This window comes from Cupressus sempervirens, chromosome 6 (genome assembly GCF_028749045.1).
Source record: "Cupressus sempervirens isolate cs-2001-9-10 chromosome 6, ASM2874904v1, whole genome shotgun sequence".
NCBI lineage: Eukaryota > Viridiplantae > Streptophyta > Pinopsida > Cupressales > Cupressaceae > Cupressus > Cupressus sempervirens.
Window position 1 is genome coordinate 614,625,056 of NC_143123.1, and position 25,985 is coordinate 614,651,040.

Below are 25,985 nucleotides of genomic sequence, written 5' to 3' on the forward strand. Positions count from 1 at the left end.
AGCCTCGCTAGTGGGTAAGTGAAAGGTGCATGTGTCTTAATGCCACCTCTCAAGTAGGGTTGAGATCAGACTACAGTTGGTTGTGATCTCTAGCATATAAGTAATCCAATAAAGACTTGGCTATCTCAATATCTATTTCCCAACCTTAGATAGTTGACACCTCAATGTCTACCCTATGGTATAGCTTCTTGACATAGGAAAACTTGATAGATACAATGTAAAACAGAAAAAAATGCATTAGAACCAAGACATGAAATCTGACAAGAAAACTTAAAAACATGCAAAACTGAACAATTATGATACTTTTACAGCATTTGCGGTATGTTTAGTTGATTAAGGTACTAGTAGGGTGAATGCATCTTTCTTTTTGTGTATGTGGTATTAAAACAAGCAAAGTAGTAGTTTTAACAATTGTGGCCTTTTATTGGCAAGTGTGATGCACTTTCTGCAGTTGTGGCAAAATCGTGGGTCAAATGTGATACTCTTAATTTTATATAGCAAAAATAAAAATGAAATATCATAAATGCAAGCATTAAATAGACAAAGTACAATGACTTATCGCGGGTCCATTGCCCTCTGGTCAATGAAATGCATGAACTTGGTTTGATAAGTGCTGCACGCCAAAAGGACCCACCATTGCTCAATGGATGCAAGAAAACACTAGAAAATCTTATCCATTTGACCTAAACCTTAATTTTGAGTCATCATCTTGTTTGATCTCCATGGACCTTGAAGACTTTAAACTATTATATCTTGCCACCCGTTTATACTTAATACTTATTAGTTAGATGGGGTAGGTAGTTTGAATGGTTCTGACGCTTGGAGTTGCGACCCTTCGACTCTTATCTATTTACATTAGATCGTATCATACAAGAGTAGATGTTGGCAATGTGGTAATTGCTGTCATATTTGGTGTGGACATTGTAAAGCATTTGACGAATCAACACAGAAGCTTTTGAGTTCTCCGAAGCATTATTTTCAGTGTTCTTCTCTTACATTAATAGTTATTCTCATATGCATTAATTGATTACTTAGTAGTGTGGCACTTGCTGAACCATCTGTTCTCTATCAGAGATATTTGGACTTGGGTGGTGCGTAAACAATACAAAGGAGAAAGCACCAGGTGATATCAAAAGTTGAGTCAGAGGACGATGGCGACAGTGATTGGGAGGACTCCAATGAGGCTTATGGAGCAAGTGGAGGCAAGCCCCAAGTGTTTGGTGGAGATAGCTAGGCGGCTGAGGGAGAGAAAGTAGATTTAGCGATAGATATAGGAGAGGCCACACCTACACCTTTGAGGGGTGGTTCAACACAAGTTCTGTTTAGGTTGCCGCTACTCTTGAGAGTAGCCTCATTGACGCTGCTTATATCAGTTAGGACCATAATGCTAGTAGTGCAAGTACATTGGTTTGGGTAGAAAATGGGTTAGGAGGCACTGTCGGATGGTGTGGTGGAGATGTCGGTCAATGCTAGTACGAAGGTAGATCAGTCGATAGGGACAAAGATGTTGGCAAGTGGACCTACTACCCTCTCATCGCGACGAGAGATACCAGTTGACACCTATGGCATCGGTTGGCCCCACTACCTTCTCACTGCAACAAGAGATACCCCTCACTAGATAGTTGATTTGGAGGGAGAGTTCCCTCGTCATTAGTGAGTTGGAGAGGAAGAGTTCACCAATCAAGCAACTAGCGGTGACTTCTCATTATGTAGACATTTTAGAGCCTTCGAGGTAACTGAATGACTCAAAGTAGTATATCACAGAGATGGTCGTAGGAGCCAAGAAGATAATGGTCACTGACTAGTCCCAAGGTCACATGGTGGTAGAGCGACAGGCGGAGCAGATGTTGGAGTTTATGAGTGAGGGCTATACTTGAGAGTTTCACTGATGCTTTGAGTCTTGAGGTTGGCCAAAGACAAAGACTTTGGTTATGTTGGAGAGTTGGGGCCTTTCGTAGAGCTTGGAGGAGAGTCGGATCCCGACATTATTGGGGAGGATCAAGTTGACTTTTCATGATGATTACTATGAGTGGAGGAGCCAACTTGTGGCATCCAGTGATGAGGCCCAATAGTTGGCAGTAGTGATCGCCCATGAGGAGTTGTCGACTTGACTCTAGGCAGTCAGCATATTACTTAGCAAAGGGATGAGGTTGCTTTAGAGAGGGCTGCATGTGCAGTTGAGAAGGCAACTATGATAGCGCACATGCAGGCAGAACAAGCAGGGAAGGCAGCTATGGCAACACAACTGGAGGAGGAGCATGTAGAGGTGCAAAGTAGACCATGGTCGAGGCTTTCCTGACCAGTGCCATGGAGAAAGCCGACAAAAATGACAAGGAGATTTTAGAAGCTGCTTGTATGGTCAAAACAACTATGGAATGGCATCCACATCTCTACTGTGATGATCCTAGTTGGAATAAAAATGTACTAAATAAATATCAACAAAAATATCAATGAAAAGACCAATTACTAATAGATAAGTAAATCAATTAACATATATATATATATACACACACACATTCATTAAATAGTTAAAATTACTAAAATCTAGTTAGAAAATGTTTATGAATAAATAAGATCCAATATAAAAAATTCTAAAAGATAAATAAATCAATATCAAATATTGATAACTAAACTAAAACCAAAATACTCTAAACACACTAAGCAAATATTTCTAATAATTCTAATTCACTAAGTCAATACTTTTAAAACCATAATATGACAAATCATGAATGGTCATGACCGTTGTGAAGGTATGCAATCAATCCACCAATAAAACACATTATAAATGTGAGTTCATTCCACAACATTTGATACATGGGAAGAAAGAAAATGACAAAAAATATAAAGGAAAGTGCATTGTCGGGCATAAGAGAAATCAGATCTACTAGAGGAAGAAGAAAATATACCAATATATACAAGGGAGTTCCAAAGTGGGTGTTAAGGGAGGCAATATAAATAAACCAATCATCACTACATGGAGGATATCAAACAATCTAGGACCAAGGGACAATTACAAAAGTATGGAAAATAATGTTTAATATAGAAGGGAGAGTTAAATCTGATTTCTTACCCACCAAATAGCAAGGAGTGCTAGACCCTAAATTATAGGAAGCAAATTATATAAGGTATGTAATATTATAGTAATATCTATTTATTAATAAGAAAAAGCTATTTTAAAGGTATATGATATTAAAATAATAATATGTTCATTAATAAGCCAAAGTTATCCTTATTAAGAGCCTTATTATGTAATTTTCCTCTCACAATTATTAATTAGGATATATATATATATATATAGTTTTTGCATTTGTATATGCATAATTGTACTTGAAATATATTCATTCAAAATAATATTTAATAATCGATATTTATATATTGAATATTTATATATTTCTTTATGAATCTAAGTAATTGATCAAACTTTCATAGTGCCAATGTAGAGTCCACAATCATTTCTAGATAGATGACTAGATGAGTAATAAATGGAGCCTCATTGTGCCAGTGTAGGTAGGGAGATCTTCGTATGAATGACTATCGTGCTAGTGTGAGAGATGAGTAACCCTATATGAATGGCTAGATGAGCAATGGATAATATTGTGTTAGTCCATTGGACTACACCATGGAGATTAAGGGAATCTTTATTATGGGGTATGTGAGGTGTTGAGATCTCCATTCAACCACTATGACCAGGATTAATGGACAATCTCCATGTGCCAGAATATTTTGATGATGTCAAGATATGCATATGTGATTGGCCTTGGATAGAGGATGTCGTGTCCAAGAAGAATCTTAATGGGAACACTCCATGATTAGATAACGAAATAGCTAAGGGTTCAGAAGCCCGATCTGGAGATGTTAAGGTTGGGGTTAAATTAGAGGGTAAAATAGTGTAGTTGGATTTCTTATTATTATGACATTAACAATTGATTGCAGATTTACTCAATTCTTTGCTAACCCTAATAGTGGAGACATTACAGTGGTATCAGAGCTATAATCTTCCCATCTTGTAGGATAAAAAGATAAAAGTGAAAAAGTATTGTAAAAATTATTAATTTATCAATCAAAATATAATTATAAGAATAAAACAATCATATAACAACCCTTGATCATACAAACATGGTTTTCGAGTGAATTCAAAAAAGAAGCATTAGGCAACAATTTAAAATATGTGAGAGAAATTTTCTTAAACTAAATGTTGGCAAAAAATTATATGAAATTGAAAGTCAGTAGCAATATCACAAATCAGATTGTGGAGAATAAATCCTACTTAACATTGAAATAGTACAACTGATTATAATAAATAGGTCTCTATGATCGTTTAATAATCTATAGGGACAAGCAAACTTGAGAGGGTTGGTTTGTCATGAGCTATGAATTGTCATATATTGTGCAAAAACACGATAATTAATGGACAACGTATTTATGAGAAAGTATCCATTTTCTTCTACATATGGTTAAACTCTCAAACCATATCTTTCGATGATAAAGTTATCACCCAAATCATGCTTGGAATTAATTGGGCAACTCACCTAAGTGGCTACCATATAGATAATCAAAGTTGAATTACTTGTAACATGCACACATAAGTTTATTCTAACTGTTGGTTATATCATTCAAACAAGGGAAATTAAACAAAGTTGTCTATCAAGGTCTAAGGGTTCATTGAGATCTAATGACTCAAATAAAAATCATAATTGCTTGAGGATAAGCAATTTTGAGAGGGTAGGACTATGATGATCCTAGTTGTAATAAAAATCTACTAAATAAATATCAACGAAAAGACCAATTAGTAATAGATAAGTAAATCAATTAACATATAGATACATTAATGAAATAGTTAGAATTGCCAAAATTTAGTTAGAAAATATTTATGAATAAATAAGATCCAATATAGAAAATGCTAAAAGATGAATAAATCAATATCAAATATTGATAACTAAACTATAACCAAAATATTCTAAATACACTAAGCAAATTTTTCTAATAATCCCAATTCACAAGTAAATACTTTTAAAACCATAATATGACAAATCATGAACGGTCACGACTGTTGTGAAGGTGTGTGATTGATCCATCGATAAAACACATTATAAATGTGAGTTCATACCACAACATTCGATACATAGGAAGAAAGAAAACGACAGAGAAACAATATAAAGGAAAGTGCATTGTTGGACATAACAGAAATCAGATCTATTAGAAGAAGAAAAAAAAATACCAAGTTATAAATATAAATATAACAGAAATCACATCTATTAGAGGAAGAAAAAAATGTACCAAGTTATACAAGGGAGTTCCAAAGCGGGTTTTAAGGGAGGCAATATAAATAAACCAATCATCACTACGTGGAGGGTATCAAACAATCTAGGACCAAGGGATAATTGCAAAAGTATGGAAAACAATGTTTAATATGGAAGGGACAGTTAAATTTGATTTCTTACCCACCAAATAGCAAGGAGAACTAGACCCGAAATTATAGGAAGTAATATATATATATATATATATTTGTATTTAATATTAAAGAAATATCTTTTATTAATTAGAAAAAGCTATTTTTAAGGTATATGATATTAAAATAATAATATGTTTCATTGATAAGGAAAATATGCTTATCAAGAGCTTTATTATGTAATTCTCCTCTCACAATTATTAATTAGGATATACATATATACATACATACATACATATATATATATACATACATACATACATACATACATATATATATATATATAGTTTTTGCATTTGTATATGCATAATTGTACTTGAAATATATTCATTCAAATAATATTTAATAATTGATATGTATATATTTAATATTTATATAATTCTTTATGAATCTAAGTAATTGATCAAACTTTCATAGTGCCAATGTTGAGTTCAAAATTCTCTCTATAAAAATGGCTAGATGTATAATAAATGGATCCTCATAGTGCCGGTATAGGAAGTGTGTTCCTTGTATGAATGGCCATCATGCCAATGCGAGAGATGAGTAACCTTGTATGAATGGGTAGATGAGAATTGGATAATATTGTGTCAGTCCGTTGGACTCACACCATGGAGATTAAGGGGATCTTTATCATAGGGTATGTGAGGCGTTAAGATCTCCATCTAACCACCATGACTAGGATTAATAGACAATTTCCATGTGCTAGAATATTCTGATGATGTCAACACTGCATATGTGATTGGCCTTGGATAGAGGATGTCCTGTCCAAGAAGAACCTTAATGGGAGCACTCCATGAGAAGATGACGAAATAGCTAAGGGTTAGGAAGCCCGATTTGGAGACCTCGTCAAGGTTGGGGTTAAATTAGAGGGTAAAATAGTATAGTTAGATTTGTAAAATAGTATTCTAACAATTGATTGCAGATTTACTCAATTCCTTGCTAACCCTAATAATGGGGACATTACATCTGCTGACACCTTCTTCATTAGGGATGCCCTCTTAGCTTCCTCAATCCTGATTTCTTTTGTATAGTTGGGTTAGTTGTGCTCATTTTGTTGTGTGTCGTTTGGAGGACAACTTTCTTTTTGTGGGGATGATGTTGTCAAGTAGTTACGAATTGTTAATATTTGTTAGTTAGTTGAAGGGGTGGGTAGCTGGGATGGTTGTGATGGTTGGGGTTGTAACCCTTCGATCCTTATATATGTTATGTATTTACATTACATCATATTATATGAGACTAGATGTTGGCATCGTTGTAATTGTTGTCATATTTGGTGTGGACATTGTAACCATTTGATGAATCAAAAAAGAAACCTGCGAGTTCTTTTAAGCGTTGTGTTCTTTGTTCTTCTGTTACATTACTAGTTATTCTCTTATGCATTAACTGAGTCCCTATGAGTTCAAAATCAACAAATTAATTCTCATCCGGTTCATTTTCGCTTAATTTTTTGAGGGGGCATAAATCTGAAAAAACTCAAAAAGCAAGACTCAAAAAACACAAAAAGACAAAAAGCAAAAAATATTAAAAAAAAAAACTAAATACACAAGAATTATTATCCTGATTTTCTGTTAAAGACTTTCCTTGTCAAACACACATCAGCATTTATGTCAAGTGTCCAGTTGGGCTTCGAGAACTTTCAGTTCTTTCAGTTCGTGTCATGTCCCCTCACTAGATTGCCTAGCAGCTTTTAGGAGGTTGGCCTATTACTGGAGTTCCTGTAGTTCAACAGAACGGTTAGTGGACTCACCAGAGAGCTTTGGGAGCCAATTTTGAGCTCTAGTCTATATTTTATTAATTAATAAGGAAATAATTAAATATTTCTTGGGTAGGTTATAAATAAATTATCTTAATTATATTCACTTTATTAAATAATTATAATAAGTGAATAATATAAATTCACTTTGATAAATAAACTATTATGAAGGGCCACGGACCCATCCTCTAGCAAATAACTTGTAAGTTGGGGATTAAATAAAGGCCTTCAAAATCAATATTAAAATGAAAAGGCCTATGCGAATTGATTGTTGACAAATTAAAGGTTTCACTAGTTTTCACATAAAAGGAGAGAGCGTGTGTCGAATTTTATTTAGGCTCCATTCTATATTGAGAAATTATTTCCTGCTGTGAATCGAGCTTGCATGCGAATGAGGAGATTTGGGCATTTTGGTGGCAACCTGCAACTGGAGCAATTAAAGGGAAGAGTCGGCCTTTAGGGGAGGGATTTAAAGATCATTGTTTTGGACAAAAAATGAAGAAATCGCTGCATAAGGAATTGGCAGTGAGTCTAGGGCTGGAGGAGGATCATCCTTGAGCTCAGGTAGGTTGGACGTAGCCCTGGCATACCACGATTTTGTGCTTGCATATTGTAAGGAAAAATAGAGAAAAAATAGCTGAAACGGCTTGGTATTTTTTTTAACAGACTCAGAAGCAATAAGGGAATTGCAGGTCACGCAGTTTGTGGGGACTACTGTCAACGTGATTGTACCCGGGAGGCTAATTCCTAATTGCGTACCTTCAGATCGCAGATCAGACTTGACAAAGCTGGGAAATCATTCACAGGGGTGCAGATCGGATTGTTACTGCTAATTGCAGCCTTTGGTACTTGTAGATTTTGAACTCGTAATCATTTATGGGCAGATTGGGATTCTGTCTGGGCATCTGAAGATCTCCAGCCAGGTGACATCTGGCCCAAACAGAACCCCTATCTGCTACAGCAGGTGATTTCTGGCCTAAAGTCAGAATTTTGCCACTGAATATGCAGTGTCCAGCCCAGAAATAATTATGAAATTAAAATCTATTTAAAATCTATAAGTATGGAAGGCTGCAATTAGCAGTAACAATCCAATCTGCACCCCTATGAATGGTTTGCCAGCTTTGTCAAGTCTGATCTGCAATCTGAAGGTATGCAATTAGGAATTAGACTCCCAGGTACAACCACATTGGCTGGAGGTGTTTACTGAGCATCACGTTGGTTGAAGGTGTTTACTGAGCATCTGAACATCTCCAACCAAGATGTACACTTGTAGACAGGCATATGTAGTCTCCAGATTGGGCGAATAAGATAGTTATTAGAAGAGAATGACAAACAGCACATTGTCTTTAGGTGTCAGCAGTAGATCTGGACAAGCCAGTGCAATTTTGTAGCTCAACAATATCAACAAAGGCGTCTACTCTCTGATACCTCTGGTATAGCTCTGTAATAACTTGGAAGACTCAAATAAAAATAAAAATTTCCAGCGCTTCATAATATGCTACTGAAATTTAGAGTTAGATTAAAGTTGCATTGTTCATTGGAAAGAATTGCATTGTCATTTGAAAAATTTGCATCTAGATTCTGATTAGGTTCCATTAAAACATAAAGAAAAAACTACAAACACAAAAAATAAAATTATTATTACGCTGAAGGTGTTTCCTATCTGAGATGAATGACCTGATTTTGAAAATCAATGGCAGCTACTGCATTATTTTGGTGGATAACCATTGAATTGATCACGTCTGTAGGTTGTTCTTTAATCACTGTACTGACAAATACAGTCTTCTTTCCGTTTGTACCACTTATGTTTGAGAGGTTAAAACGTCTTCCTATTTGCTGCACGTGGAAAGTTGTAGGTCACCCACTCACCTCTACTGTCACATATCATGCATTAATGTTCCAAAAAAATGAATTGATTTTTATCACATGTGATATTTTCTGATGTCAATTCCAGTTCAACCAGCTGTTTAACTCTGCAATCACAATGCATTAGAGCTGGGAAACAACCGTGGGAGAGATTTATAGCAGAAAAGAAACTTTCTGGCCTAATTTTTGTTGCATGTGTCATAAATTGCTCTTGATTTTGACACAGCTATATTTCGTTGCAGAAAAACAAACTAGTTAAACATCTCTTATAAACCAAGCGCTTGTAGTTAATTTGTCTGCATTATATATGTACAGCATAGAGAATGTCGGTGATGATGCGCTGGAGCCATTGACGATGTGCTGAAGCCCTTGCTAAAGGTTTAAGGGTTCCCTGATATGATATAGTCACTTGAGTATCAAATAAAATAATGATAGTAAAACTGGTGCTTAAATATTTGATCTCATATTTAACATGCCATTTTAAACTAAGATAAAGAATATGGAGTCTGGACGCATCAAAGTTTCTTTTTGATGCAAGTGACACATTAAATTTCAGCAAGTCATAAGCATAGTGTGCAGAGAAATCAAAGCTACTTACACTAGAATTTGCTTATATTGATAAAATTAACTAATTGCAACATGCAGTATACATAGCACAAACATGCATATTTGTATAGAAATCTCAATATCATATTTACTCTGTCATATGTTGGTTGACACATGAATTCCACCACTATTCATTCCATGCTTGTTGATTCTACAACCTCCCAGAAACAGTAAGCGTATCAATAGAGTAAGGTGTTGAATAGGACGGAGCGGGAGGCTGACAATTCTAATAAATGGCACCACATAAAGGAAATAAATGGCCATTATGAGCAGTGGTGTTGGATGCTGAGTGGTTTTTTTTTCCGTTACCTGCCTGCTCTTTGAACTGACCTAGGTGCCCTACAAATACTTTTTGACCTCTTTGTATCTTATATCGAATCTCTTTTACAGCTCCTTCCAGCTTTACAACAGTTAATTTCCATTACTCTTAAATTCTGCAAATTTTCATTAAACATAATTCCTAAGTTACTTTAATGTCCTTGCTTCCTTTCTGTTGTTTACAGTATGTTTCCTTTTACCAGTTTGCAGTTTGCTTCCTCTCGCCTGTTCCAAGGGGATTGTAAGAACTACATGACTTTCTGAAATGATAGAACAGGCTGACATTTTTCTTTAAATAATTAGTTTCAGTTTAGAGCTGCTGTTTAATGAAACCTGTAACACCTTCTCTTTTCTGCTTTTTTTCTTCTGTTGTTCATGGGAGTCGAATCCTGATCTACCTCCTTCGCTAAATAATTAGTTAGTCGTACACAGTGCCAGTGGTTAAACAAACAAAGATGTAAATAATCTTTCATAAAGAAAAATTATCACTCGGTCCCAAGTGCCGATCGATGTACCTGGCAGGCATGCAGCTCCACAGATGGTAGGAACTACAGTTAAGCGATGCAGTGATCAATAGTAATAGATATTTGTCCTACATCCGTAAACTACAAGAGGAAATTTATATGTGTAATATATCTTTCTATTCAACTTTTAGGAAATGAAATATATTTTTAAAATTTCAGTTTTAAGTTGTAAAATATAATTATTTATTAGTCATAAAGAGTAACTTTTCAAATTTAAAAATATTAGAGTGTTATTTTTTTTAAGTAGTCTTGACTTCAGCGATCCAGAAAAAGAGATACTTTAAATATCATTTAAGAATTGAAAAAAATGTTATGCAAGAAATTATTTTTAAAAATAATGATAATGGATTTGAACATTGAGTTAATAAATGAATATGTACTAGATTAGATGTGCACGTCCAAAATCGATTCTCTTGTCAACTGTAAAAAGATAAATAATATTTTCACAATTATTTAAAAAATATAAAATTATATGTTTAATGAATGGTCGTTCAAAGTTTGGGAAATAACTTATTTAAAATTAAACATAAATACAGAGAAACTGATAAATCTAAATGTTTTAAATTAATAGATGTAAATTTTAATTTAACTTGTTAAATAGTTTACTCAAAACCTTTCATATTTTCTCAATTTCATCTTTTTAATTAAACATATATATTATATTTATTACTTAATTATGTTATATATATAATATTTAATGTAATTGTATTTATTAATAAAATGTTACGTATGTTTAAAATAGACTGTCACATTTTTTATATATAGTGTGAATTAATTATGTGTTTAATATTATATATAAAAGATTGATTTTAGTTGTATATATATTTTTAATATAATCTAAAACTGTTATAAGATTCAATTAATTTATATAATATATATTATTTCATATAAAGATAGAGAGGGGAACGATGGACAACCAGAAAGAGTTTGGTAAAGAAATTGAGATAGAAAGGAGAGGCAAAAAAGAGAGAGGACGAGATGGAAGGATAGAAAATAGATATTTATACCTGTTCTGTCTCTCTCTATATATTTAAAGGTATTGTTGCATTTTAAATTTATGCAAAAGAAAGGCCAAGATCTTGCTTAGTTCACCTTCCATACGTCTCTGACATACCCATTACACATAAAGTGCGATTGCTAGTCCTTATTCGCTGTGAAAGACTTCCTGGTCGAACACCCATCAGCAATTGTGTCAAGTAGCTAGTTGGGATCTTTCATATTTATACATGAAAGAAATTCATAACCCTGCATTCATGGGTGCAACAAACAATAACTAATAGCCTAAGCTAGCTAACAAACAAAACAAATGAATAAAACAGAATAAAAAATCAGCAAGTGATGGAATTTGCCAACAAATATCTTTTTCTGTGTGGACTACAACATTGTAGATCTTGAAGACACATTAGGGGATTTGCATTACCTCTTTGATGGTCTAATGTCATTTTATGTTCAGTGTTTCCAGATACAGTTCAGTGCAGTGCACCATTACATTTCATCATACTCACTAAGTTGCAGTCAAGAGGAGTGTTGATCTTAAAAAAACTAAATCATCTAGTTAATTCTTAGTAGGCCCTATTTGTACAAGCATAAATAAGCTTGCTTAATTCATGTGATTTTATGTCTCATCATAGGATTAACATACATCTTGTGGTCTAATTTAATCTTATCTAGTCATTCTCATCTTTATAACAATGGTTTATCATTGTATATTTTGATAATAACCAATCATTATTAAATTTCCATCTAATGATTTTAGCCATCATACCAAATCAGTTGCTTCTCTTTTCTGTGAAGGATGTTTTTATTTCAAGTGATGTTTGGGCAGCTGTTGGAATTTAGTCATCAATTCCAATTGTAGAAAATATGTATATTTTCTTAAATAAATGTGTTCATGTTGTATTGTGGTAAATCTGGTATAGACTAACATAATATCTGTATAAGCTATCTTAAAGATCATTGACATGACAGAGGAGTGTTTGTTCGCTTAATATTACAGTATGCTATCTGACATCGTTATAAGTTTAATCTCAGTTTATGCTATCCTTTTCTGTTAAGGCTCATTACTTAGTTCAAGTTCATGATCAATCTGTTTTGCAAATTGAACATTGAACATTAAATATTGACCATATAAGGCAGTTTAATTGCTGAAGAAACTTAATACTCTATCATTGTTTTTTAATATTCATCATAATTTTATATTGATATTCTTTTGGTGAGATATAAGCAGGAAAGAAATATGATTACTAATGTAATATTTGTTTATTCTCTTGTTGTTTGTGCAGAAATTACAAAGTGAAAATACCCCAGCGGCCAAAGGTTCTTTGTTCTTTACTGGCCAACCTCTACTTAACTTAATTAATTTCTCCATAAACTTTTTATATAAATATCTACTTGTTCCTTTTCTATACCGTGGTATTTTTGCAATATTCTATCTTTGTCTCTAAAGAATTGATTGTGTTGTTAGGCTCGGTTAAAAAGAGGCAGCAGCCAACTGATAGCAAGGGAAAATCAAAAAAGAAAAATGTAGGAAAACAAAGTTCTAGTGTTATGTTACCTTGAAATACTGTTTTGATTCTATATTTCCTCTTTATAGCAATGAATTGTGATGATGCTCTTGTTTTGCATATTTGCTTTTTTTGTTCCTTCTATCCAGAGTTCAGAGGAGAAATTAAGTCAGGAAGAAGTAAGTATTATAGACATTCTATAATTTTTTTTGACTTACTATTGTAATAAGATATCTGTAATGACTTTTAAGCAAGTTGCAATTAAAGATTCTGATTATAGATTCTGCAGGAAGTGAACACAGCATCCAGGCAAGCTGGACGGCGCATATCTGGTTTGTGTTGATCAGAAACTGTGTTTTTGTTTATTTTGTTGTGTGATATATTTTAACCTGACTTATTAGTAGTTGCAATTCAATTTTGAATGTTGATGTGTATGGTGATTGAATGATTTTTTAACTATATTCTAGTTAGCAAAAATACTTGAAGATTATTAACTCAAGAAAGAATTTTTCTTTGGATCGGTTAAAGGAAAGAGCCCGTTTTATATGATATCTCAAAATTAATTTTATAATATTTTTGCCCCATTCAAAGTGCAGCTGCTGGGTGAAAAGAACGGGAAAGAAAACCACCAGTATTGCACAGGACAATAACATCCTGTCTTCATTATAATACATTTGCCTCTGATTCTTGACAGAGGACTTTGAGAGGGCATACCCTGCCTTGCATATATGTCAGCTATATTACATTTTACATTATTTCATCATTTACAAGATTTCAAGAGGGCATTCCTTCTCTTACATTTGTCCATGTCTTGTTTGTAGTGACATTTTGTTTGTTTGTGAAGGTATAACATTAGTTTGAGGATTCATTTCCTCTATAATTAACATTTTTTTATAGAACATCTTTCATATATCCTTGGTTGATATCCAAATCCCTTTATCGACCTTTCAAGATTATTGGCCATTTTTCAAGATTACGAACCTTTGAGTCATGGATAAGTTCTTCATATTCTGCCCCTTTACCTTCAATATTCTTCTTCTACTGGTATGTTGCACCTCATCATGAATTAGAGAAATGCCTGCATATACTCGTTCTTGGCAAAGATCGTTCTTAGATTCATGTTATATTAATATAAAACTAATTTATAAATTCATTCCTCTTTATTTTAATCAGAAGTAGTAAATGCCAGATTTCATATTTCGAATTTAATCACCAGTGATTAGAATTTAACTAAAATCTCTATCTTATTAAAGTGAGACATAGCAGATATGAATAGATACTGTTTTAATAAAGAAAATTTCTTCTTAGGGTTGTATGACATTGGATTTTATTTACATTTGTTTGAGCTTCAACCTGCTTAGTGGTTTATAGTTTGTCACAGAAGACAATGCCAATTATTTTAACCTTATTTTGAGCCTCCCAAACCCAAAGCATGTTTTATTGGAAGAAAATTACATGGCAATTTTTTCTCGTCTTACTAATGTTCTAATCTTTACTAGTGTCCTGTGTATAATTGGAAGCATCTGCTAAAAGTAAAATTAGTGTCTCGATGTTTTTTATTAAGGAGTTTGGGGCCTAAAGGATTTTATCTTCAGTAAATTTGTGGCATAATTGTACATATATAAAACCAATCATTTTAAAAGGTTCCAGCACCTTACCTGATGCCCATTCCTCAACTTTCTAGAGTTATACTCGGAAAGCATAGAAGATCTCAATTGAATCTACTTGCATAAATGTTCTCCATTTTTATCTGCTACAATTAATTGTTTTTTTTCATCATATGCTAGCCTGTATGTGATTTTGAAGCATGGAGCTCTGGTCTTTAGCTTTTGGCTTTATACAGCAATATGGAGTTGAATGGCCAGGAGTCTCTATTGTTTCCATTATTTTGTACAACAAGTCTTAGGAACCTTTCTTTCGGAGGCTTTATTTGCACTTGATTCATATGGCTTTAGCCTTTCCAACATGTATACTCATTTTTGGTGCAGCCCATTAATTCTGTTTTCATTGTTTCAATGACACTGAAACGTTTTTCAACTTCTTTTACAACCTTCTTGTTACTGTCATTGAGTTACCTTACTATTCAATCGAATCATGATGATCAAGATAATTCGTGGATACTGTCTAGACTCTAAATAGTTTTCACTTTTTCCTTCTTATGTAAACTTTTATTGCGAGGATTAGTTTCAACAAATTAAACTAAGTAAATATTGTGAGACTTAAGTTTTGAGATATGTAGAGTTATTAAGGTGATGTATGTTAAGTGTCTATGTTGCATGCTTATGAAGCCATATCTGTATTTGACTTAAACAAAAGCAAAAAACATGAGAAATGCTCTCTGCACAATGTCAGCGAGATCTGGCATTGTTGTTCTTGTACCAACTTGCAATGAGTGGAAATTAGAAAAATCTCTAGTTCTAGGTATATATTGCCATGCCCAAGAAAGCCAAGACCCACCTGAAATATGAATTGTTATATTTGTGTGCTATGATATTTGATCTTTGAGTTGCATCGAAGAGTATAACTTTCCAATATAGGGGTCAACAAATTACTGCAACGTTCACCTTGGATTCACTCAAAAGGTTTTGGCTTTTTGCATTAAACCTAAAGTATGTGACGCTTCCATCCCGCTATCCTGGAACACATGAAATATCTGAAATCCTGTATTCATCAGTTTTATTTTCACAAATAAACAGCCCGATACCGTAATAAATTAACCCAACTGGCTACAGCTTTTTGATTTTTTTATAACAACTCGAATCACCTATAACAATCTGATCTGATTAAAAATCTCTCTCTCTCTCTCTCCAACACACACACACACATGCACACACACACAGTAGTCTACTCATGAACACACTCAATTAATATATTCTAAAGGGATTCAAGCATTTTATAAGCTGTTGACTTTCAATAGCCCAGAATATTTTTGGTTTGTAGAGTTCGAGTACAAACTATGATGTCAACAATTAAATAGAAATTACCCCAGATGTGGTTGATCACTGAAATGGATACGTTCCATTGGAAGCCCCCATTGTCTTTGGCTCCATTGCTACAATGCAATGCTAAGTTGCCGGTCCTGGTTCAAGTTCATGATTTTTTTAAATTTGTTTTGGGGTGGGTTCAGCTTTGTTTTGGGTTTGTCTGTACAAAACATAAGTGTTTTTGAAATACATACATATATATAAATTATATATATGTATGTATGCCTGTATATGCAGCAGCAAATAAAGTCATATTCCACTATGCTAATAGTAAAACAGCATAGAAAAATACACCACATGTTAATGTTACAGTCAAAATGACATAGGGAAATGCCAAAATACGCCACCATATCAATGTTCCTGTTAAAAAATAATAATGTCAGCTTTAACAATCAGCCATAATTGATCAAATATCATTGAAAGTCATCAAACGTATCATCTTCCTTCTGTTGTGGCAATTTGGAAACACAAACAATGCCATTGACATCAGTAGTAGAAATCTCAGCCTTAGGGGCAGCCTCACTACACTTAGGTAGCTTGTGATCATCATCATCTGAAGAGCACACGATTATATTGAGAGGGGGGGGCGGGGGGGGAGGGATCGGTATAATAACAACTTTTTTAATTTAAAACTTTTATCCACACAAGTAACTTCAAATACTGAAATAAATGACTATGCACATGAACACAGCAACACAATGATTTACGTGGAAACCCAATGTGGGAGAAAACCACAACAAATTAATTGCTTTATATATAAAATGTTCTTTGACAATATTTTTTAGGTAATGACCTACTAGAGGCCCTAACCCCTATGTTTATGGCACCGACTCACTGGAAGCTCCAACTTGCATACTTTGTAGGCTCGCTACTCGAAGCACCAACCCTCACTGCTTGTCTTCATGAGCACCAATGCACTACACACAAACTTCTTTTCCACCTTAATACTGTTGCTATCTCAACTGGTGATGCATACTTGTATTTTAATAATTCTACTTCAATTTGATATTTGTTTCCGCATAAATTTATATTTTATATTTGCCCCAAATCTGCATAATGCACTTATACTTCTTTAATCTCCTTTATTTTCTTCTTTTCAATCTCGTACTTTCCTCTACTCTATGATCTGCAGTGCACTTATTTCCCTCTTCAATACCTTTGTATATATATGAATCATATTGAAAATCTGTTTATACATATATTCATGTACTGCTCTTACTTTTTACTCATTCTAATTCTCACTTACATCTGCTTTCTTCTTATCGGCATACACACTCTAGTTTTCTGAAATTTTTATCTTATTCCACACATCTATTCTTCATTCATTCATTCCTTTTATATTTGAACAATGTGTCTCTTCCGAAGGACACACCTTTTGTTATAACTAATTAAATCAACCTTGTTGTCCAGCAAAACGTGTAGTTAGGCAGTTACGGTGCGGACACGGTTGTGTCGTTTCATTAGCACCGTATCGGATATTATAAATGTGACTTTCACGTATGTATTTGACATCGTTGTATTAAACATTATTGTTATGCACGGAAAGCAGTTGATGAAGTTATTACATGTTCCTTTCTTGTTCACCTACGAGATGAACATTTGGCGCTGTTGCTAGTTTGAATCCGGAGTAGTATGGAAGGCCGAGGATAAATGGGCATAACCGTACCAGACAACCGGAAAACGAATGAGGATGACGGAACACAAATTTTGGAAGGTGAGCACGAGGCAGCCCAAAACTTTCACATCTTGTACCGCATAAGCTTGAAAACCTTTGTATGGAGAGAAGCCGTGGAGAACAAGGTTACGCTAGACAATGTGTGGGATACTATGCACGCAAGCCCAACCACGAACAAATTTTTACACCAACTCCCCTGTCTAATTGCACAAGCATACCTAACACAGAAGAGATGCAGGGAAGAAGTAGAACGTGAGGAACGCTGTTAGGAGACCCTCAAGAATTTCTCTGAGAGAGATGCACGAGGTCGCAAAATAGAACCATGAGCTTTTGAGTCGTGGTGCCAAGAGCACTTGAGTCTGTAACTGTTGCTTGAGTTGATACATGATGTATATAGATTAAATAAATAAAAGAGTGATTTGTTTTGGTTTTATATGATGGTATATGTCAAATGCCCAATCTTTTAAACAAAAATAGGAATTTGAGGGAGGATGTTGATGAATTACAATCTATGCGGGGGGATTTAATCCAAGCCAAGTGAAGGCGGCGGCTAAGACAACTTGCCGAAGATTAGATTGTGGGGCAGTCGGAGGAATCATTGAGGGTAATTGAAGGCAACTACGCGGAAGGCCCCGGAACTGCCGAAGGGTGCCATAGTTCACCGAAACGGTGAGTACAAAGCAACGTGGAGTTGCTCGAGGAAACATGACAGATAATGGTGCTCGAGGAGACGAGAACAATTTTTGCATTCATCTTTTACACCACTATGAGAGGGAGGTCGTGAAGAAGTAGGAAGGGAGGTGAGGCCAACAGAAGACATTGGGGCACAAGAAAGTGTCAGAGGGACACTGCAGGGTGGTTAGAGTAACCTGCTGGGACCAACTCCTAATAGTTTTGGGACACAATCTAGTGGTCAAAGGACAAGAGACACAATGTCTCAAAAGTAAAAACTCCTGAAGTTCATAGGCGACGGGAAGGAAGACCTCGTATGACATTGCCATACATGCGAAACCATATGGACTGCTAACTTTGTCATTGACGCCGATGAGTGGTTGAACCAATTTCCAGCCAACCTATGGGGAGTGACCGTGGATTGGTTCTCTGAGATAGACAAGGTGAAGATCTTCACGTGGGATAATCTAAAGAAAGAATTTTAAGCAAAATTTTGATTGCTACGGGATGACAATGAGGTTGTTGTCAAGATCTACAACTGTAAACAAGGAAAGGACACTGTTTGAGCCTACAATCGAAGGCTCAAAGATCTTCTTAGCCGGATGGGTACTCAACCCGTAGATGAACTAAAGAAACGTTGGTTTGTCGAAGGACTCCGCGGGGTATTGAGAAGGAAAATGAAGATAGTCCCACCCACATCATATACAGATGCCTACGACTGTGCCTTGAACTTAGAAAGTGAGAGCAAGATGGCAAAGAAAAAGAAGAAAAGTAAATCCACATCCTCCTTTGAGAGTGGTGAGTCCTCTGACGAGTAAAGTAGCATAGACAGCGAGGAGGAACCCAACAAGAAAGTACATGCCCTGCAAAAAGACTTGGAGTGAATGAGGAAGGAGTTCAAGTCCACGAATGGAACCATTGGCCGCATGGAGGAAGGAGAAATATAGTGCACGGATTGCAAAGAGAAAGGTCACCCAAAGGGAGCGTGCCCTAAAAAAGCAATGTGCTATATTTGTTAGATCTTGGGTCATTCTATGAAGAAGTGCTCGTTCAACATGAAGACACAAAGTCAATAGATACTGTTCACACAGAAACAACCATCCACTTCTGGCACTAATAATGAGACCTAGGGCAACAACAATGCCACATCCGGCGGCTACAGAAACAACTGCCGAGGAGGACGGGGTGGCAATGACAACAGGAATTAGATATAGTATGATTCCAAGGGAAGGCCCATAGTCTAATGTCGGGCATGTAACCAATGGGGCCACTTCGCCAGAGAGTGTCCGAAGCATGACACTCAAAAATTATGTCGATGGGTTGGTCCAGGGGACCACGAAGACACCAATAGCCCAAAACAAGTAAACCTCCTTAACATTGACGAGGAGAAAGTTCTTGTTGTCACCCGCAACCAGGCCAAGCAGGCAACCTTTCCTAACCCCTGCAAGGAGAAGTAGAGATTGCGGGAAGCACAAGAAGACATAGAAAGGGCAATGAAGGCTACAAAAGATATGAAACATACTATTCCTGTACGATCCGAGGGGGAGAACAACTTGGTGAATTTAGATGTTGCAAATGGAGGTGCCCATTAGACTTCAAGACCTATTACAAACTGTAGCACAACTAAAAACGATATTATTGAATGCCCATGCAAACCTGTCGGAGACGAAGGAACAACCAACCATACCAGAAGGGTCGGCCATAGATACCATGTCGCTGACAGTAAGCAATGACCGTCACCCGACGGTGGTCGAGATGGAAATCCTCGAAACCATCCTGATGGACACCATCGTGGATGGTGGCTCCGGGGTGAATGTTCTCCCCAAGGAGACATGGAAGAAACTAGGCAAGCCTACCCTATGGCCGCCCACATTCAACCTACTTGGCGCTGACCAATAGGAGATAAAGCCCCTAGGGACTCTGGTGGCTAAACAAGTAACCATCAGGACGCAACCATTTGTGCCGGATTTCATAGTGATTCCCTTGAAGAAAAAGGGATATAATGCCATTTTTGGAAGAGGATGGTTGGTGGCCACTAAAGTGAATCACAATTGGAAGAAAAATATTTTGTTGATGGAAAGCGGAGGGCGAAAGTTTTCCACTAATCTCCGAACTCAAATAGTAAGTGAAGAAATGGCGTTGTCGTCGGAGTCTGAGTCAGATGGGGAACATCAGACAGATGAGGGAAGAGCCCGTATGGATCCGAACGACAAAGGCATTTTAGAATTGGAAGAATGTTTAGGAGACGAGACCAGTTCACTGAATGGACTTTTCTATTGGCAGATGGAAGATTATGAGCTCTTCCATTCTTACATGTTTGGCATCAAGGAGCTTGAAGATGAGAAGGAGCTATTTCCATTGGAGTTCGTGGAATACAAAGAAGGCAACGCGAAGATCAATGAGAGTCCCGCCCATTGGTTTGAAGGTAAAGCTATAAGATACGAAGAGCCGTCAATAGAGGCTACTAATCTTGGTGACGCAGAGAATCTGAGGAACATAGTTGTTGGAGATGACTGGAACCTGGTACTGAAGGCTACAACATTTAAAATCTTTATGGAGTATAAAGATGCATTTGTGTGGACTTACAAGGATTTAAAAGGGGTCCTGCTAGAAATGTGTGTCCATCACATACCCTTGGTACTCGGAGCCATGCCTGTGTAGAAGTGACTGTACAGAATGAACAAGAACTACGCAGCCTGCGTAGATGAGGAAATACAACAAATGTTGGAAGCTGACATAATATTCAAAGTTCAAACAAGTGAGTGGGTGTCACCAATTGTGATATCCATGAAGAAGGATGGGATCCAAATCCGGATGTGTGGATTTTCGGTGCCTGAATGCGGTCACAATAAAAGATCCCTTTCCAATCCCGTTCATTGACACAATTTTGGAAGAAGTGGCAGGACACGATATGTATTCCTTCATGGATAGATTCTCTGGCTATAACCAGATTTCCATTGCTAAAGAAGATAAATTGAAAACTACTTTTGTAGGGGAGGATGGAGTATATGGTTACAACTGAATGCCCTTCGGATTGTGTAACGCACTTGCTACGTGTCAGAGGATCATTTTGCACATATTTGACAAAATGTCAGTAGGCACAATAAAATGTTAGTAGACAAAATGGATAGATTCGGTGCCTAAATGCGGTCACAATAAAAGATCCCTTTTCAATCCCGTTCATTGACACAATTTTGGAAGAAGTGGCAGGACACGAGATGTATTCCTTCATGGATAGATTCTCTGGCTATAACCACATTAACATTGTTGAAGAAGATAAACTGAAAACTACTTTTGTAGGGGAGGATGGAGTATATGGTTACAACTGAATGCCCTTCGGATTGTGTAACGCACTTGCTACGTTTCAGAGGATCATTTTGCACATATTTGACAAAATGTCAGTAGGCAACTTTAGGGCATTTTGGATGATTGGTCCATCTTCAGTGGACATGACAACCACTTGAAGGACTCCAGGAATGTATGGAGAGGTGTTGGTGGGCAAGGCTGGCATTGAATCTTAAAAAGTGTCGGTTCATGGTTCCTCAAGGAAAACTACTTGGGCACATTGTTTGCAAGTCAGGATTGAAGACTGACCTCGACAAAGTAAGGGTGATCGTGGAAATGGATGCCCTGACGGAGGTAGCTGGAGTCAAATCTTTTCACGGCCACATTGGATATTATAGATGGTTCATAAAAAACTACGCCCGAATTGCTTTTTCTCTTGACAAGTTGACACGGAAAGGAGTTTAGAGCAGGAGACTGCCTTCACAAAATTGAAGAATAGATTGTTGGGGGCGCCCATGTTGGCGTACCCGAACTAGGACAAGGAGTTCCATGTCCATGTGGACGCTTCAAACTTCGCCATAGGTGCAACGTTGGTGCAAATTGTTGACCATGGCCTGGATCGCTCATTATATTTTGCAAGTTGGCTACTTTCAAAGGTTGAGAAGAATTACAACACCACTGGAAGGGAGGCTCTCAAGATGGTGTACTCGGTACAAAAATTCCGACATTACGTATTGGCTACACCATTTACCTTTTACGTGGACTAGTAAGCGTTGATGTACCTGGTGAACTAACCAATTATCCAAGGCAGGATTAACAAATAGTTGTTGCTATTGCAGGAATTCACCTTCACTGTCATTGTGTGACCCAGGAAGAGTCATGTCATTGCGGACCAGCTCTCCCAAATTAGGTTCGGAGAGCCACCAAAAGGGTTTAATGATGATTTTCCGGATGCACACTTGTTCAAAACCACCATTCTTCTAGGATGGTACAAGTCTATTAGGGAATATCTATCGATGTCTCAATTTTTGAGAGAGATGCCGACAGGTGAACGGAGGAAGCTAGTTTTAAGGAGCCGGTCTTTCCAACTGATAAATGGTCTCCTATACAAGATGGGTCCTGATCAAGTGTTGAGGCGATGTGTAATGGAAGAAGTGTAGAGTGTTCTGAGGGAAGCACATGAAGGTTTGGCACGCAAACACATGGGACCCGACATGGAAGGTTCTGCTTGCTGGGCTATGGTGGCCCACACTTTACAATGATGCACGGGAATTGGTGTTGAGTTACGATACATGCCAGAGAGTCGACAAACCACTCAAGAGAGACTTCATGCCATTAAACCCGTCCCATGCCTTGGAGTTGTTTGAACGTTGGGGACTAGACTTCGTGGGTCCGTTGAAGGCGAGTAAGGCTCGACGTTGTCGATACATGGTGGTGGCTACAGAGTATTTAACAAAATGGTAGAGGCACAGGCACTACCTGACAACTTTGCAATAAGTACGACAAATTTTTTTTATGAACAGATCATCACACAGTATGCCATACCTATCTAGTTGACAAGTGACAAAGGGGGTCACTTTGTCAATCACGTGATCAGATTACTGACAACAAAATTCAAGATTTTTCATTCATTGCTAAGTCCATATTACCCACGAGCTAATGGCCAGGCGGAAGCAACAAACAAAATCCTTGTGGCCATCATATATAAATTATGCGGAGTTGAACAAGTAGATTGGGAGGAAAAGTTGCCTTCGACGTTGTGGGCCTATCACACGACATTCAAAGTCACAATTGGACAGACGTCGTTCCAGTTAATGTTTGGCTAAGAAGCCGTGTTACCAACCGAATTTATGGTCCCAAGTCTATGGATTGCAATTGAAAATAGAGTCGGAGATATGGAGAGTCTACGAGAACGTTTATACCAATTGATGACTGTCTCTAGGAATAGCATCCATAGGAGATCATAAGGAGAGTATCCACCAAGGGAAAGAAGAAGGACAAAAGAAATGAATAGGAAAAGAGAAGGAAAGGGTTAGCCGTGGGAGAGACAAAAGCAATAACAAGAAGGAGGAAGCATTGCCACCGGGAAGAAGGAAGCATTCCAGAGGAGTTGGCAATAACATAAAGGGGCTGAAGCAAGCTACAGAGAAGTGAAAAGGAGAAGCAAAAACCTAACCGTTTTTTTGTTTTGTTACAATAAAAGACAAAACAAGACACTGTTACGATGCAGTCGGCAGGAAAAAGAAAACAGTGGAAAGACCAGTTGAAGGAAAATAGTATGGAAAAGAATGTTAGAGTGTTGGCTTCAGGAGTTAGAGTTGTAGGGCCGACAACATTGAGCAACAAGAAACAGAAGGTGAAGGCCGACCTGTCACATCTCACAGTTCAGTTCGAAGGGTTGAATGGTAGTGAGTGTTGAAGATGTTGGCAAGAAATGGCGGATACAGACCTAATCAAGCAAATTCTGATCTGTGCCCAAGTCCATTGGGCAATACAACTCCCCATGTTCTCCATTAGGTTGTTTGAGACAATCCTAAGAACTATGATTGAAACCTACAACAGGAATAGTCAAACAAGCACATTTTTGTACAAGAGATGACGGTCTCCTTCAAAGCCCGAGATTTCAGCAGGGTACTTGGCATTCCTGGCCAAGTAGGTCGCAAAGTGGTGACCAAGGATCACAAGTTGCCACAAGAACGCAAGGAGTATTAGGTAAAATTGATGGGATGCGACCTCACACTAGAGGAATTTGAGTCTATTGTGAAAGGTACCAAGAGTTGAGTACTATGGCGAGATTTCATCCAAGAGGACCATTGGAGATGTATTATGGATGTAATAAAAAACAGGTTAACCATTGCGAGTAGGGCCTTAGATATTGCCCTGCCTCAGATTACATTCATGAAGAACATCATGAATGGTACTGTGTATGATTGGGCCATGGTCCTCGTAGATAGAATGGAGGAGTTTATGACATTACAACGTTGTATATTTTATATGCCACATCATGCCATCAAGATTATTTGTAGAAGCAGCTCTTCATCAAATTCTAGCCGACGACTTTGAAGTTCCATCGAGATAGAAATTGGTGCCAGGAGAACTTCCAATAGACATTTAGATACGGGTGGTACAATGACCAGTCATAAAAGGGTATTTTAGGGGTTGGATGCATGCGACGACACAGATAGCGAAAGGGAGGAGACCACAGAGAGTAGTGGGACTGATTCAGAGGAAGAGAGTACATCGGCAGAGGCTTTGAACGATGTGACAATTGGAGGGTCCACACTTTTCACTCCTCCCCAGTTGCCAACTTCGGCACACTTGACAGCCACCACCTCGCTTATTCTTCCATTTGGCCAGATGCATGCGCCAGTTGTCATGACTCCACCCATGACCATGACATAAACCCCAGATGTTATGACTCCATAGAACGCTTCAGTAGATCTAGTTGCACCAAACTTGGTAGCAGCAATGCTAATGGCAGGGTTAGTGGAGATAGGCGCGAGAGCCCGAGCCTCAAGTTCGACTAGACGTGGTTGGCTCTGATGTTGTTGTCACCATAGCCTCATCTTTGTTGGCCGAGGCCCCAACCAGCGTACCCAGCACAACCAATACAGCTAGTCAAGAGCATTGAGATAACCCAAACAGAACAACCAGACAGAACAACCACAAACAACACAATCGGAGAAGGTTGAGGTGATGGATCGAGCCAGTGTATTCCTGAGATAATAGTTCTGACTCATTCTTGTAGAGGTCGATTCTTCCATTCAGTCCCCGAGGCAGGAAGAGGTAGCTGCCATATTAGAGCCACAGGAGGTGGGAGTACGACAGTTTGAGGATGCGCCCGAAGATGAGGAGGCCACACCAGTTGTCGACGTGGCTACCATAGAAGAGGCAGAGATGGATACAAATATGGAGTGGGATGTCGACTCTGTGGAAAAAGAGGATTATGGGTCGGATGAGGATAGATGCAAGGCATACATTAGAGCCCTAGGGGTTGTGCTAGAGAGGACAAATTGTTGGATATCAAGCTTTGACCCATAGGAAGGAGTTGTAGCTGGTTCGAGCCTATAGTCGGAGGGTTTGTCCTGAGCGTTTTCACTCTTGCTTTGAGGCCAGGGGATGGCCAACAGTGGAAACACCGGAGATGTTGGTTGATTGGGCTACAGAGCTTGAGTTGGGACCGTGCAGTATTGCTATGGAGAAGTTGGCACACGAGATAGTAGGTGCATATAGAGACATCTACTATGCTCATTGACATGCAAAGGCAGATAGGGAAACAAAGAGGATTGCAGCTGTGAGGTCTCTGACAATTGAGATAGAAGCTCGAGAGAAGTTAGCTGTTGAATTGG

The 25,985-nt window shown here is 37.3% G+C and overlaps 1 protein-coding gene across 9 annotated transcripts in view; it reads left to right on the plus strand.

Moving 5' to 3' along the window:
- LOC149553745 (uncharacterized) overlaps positions 1-25,985 on the plus strand; it is a 152,561-nt gene that overhangs the window by 65,708 nt on the left and 60,868 nt on the right. For 5 of the 9 annotated variants that reach the window (XM_089789106.1, XM_089789107.1, XM_089789108.1 and 2 more), the window contains exons 7-10: positions 12,799-12,832; positions 12,981-13,039; positions 13,170-13,199; positions 13,310-13,352. In XM_089789106.1, the coding sequence (XP_089645232.1) occupies positions 12,799-12,832; positions 12,981-13,039; positions 13,170-13,199; positions 13,310-13,352 (166 nt within the window). Of the gene's footprint in view, positions 1-12,798; positions 12,833-12,980; positions 13,040-13,169; positions 13,200-13,300; positions 13,353-25,985 lie in introns of all 9 variants that reach the window. The other 4 variants (XM_089789102.1, XM_089789103.1, XM_089789105.1 and 1 more) reach the window with 1 other exon arrangement.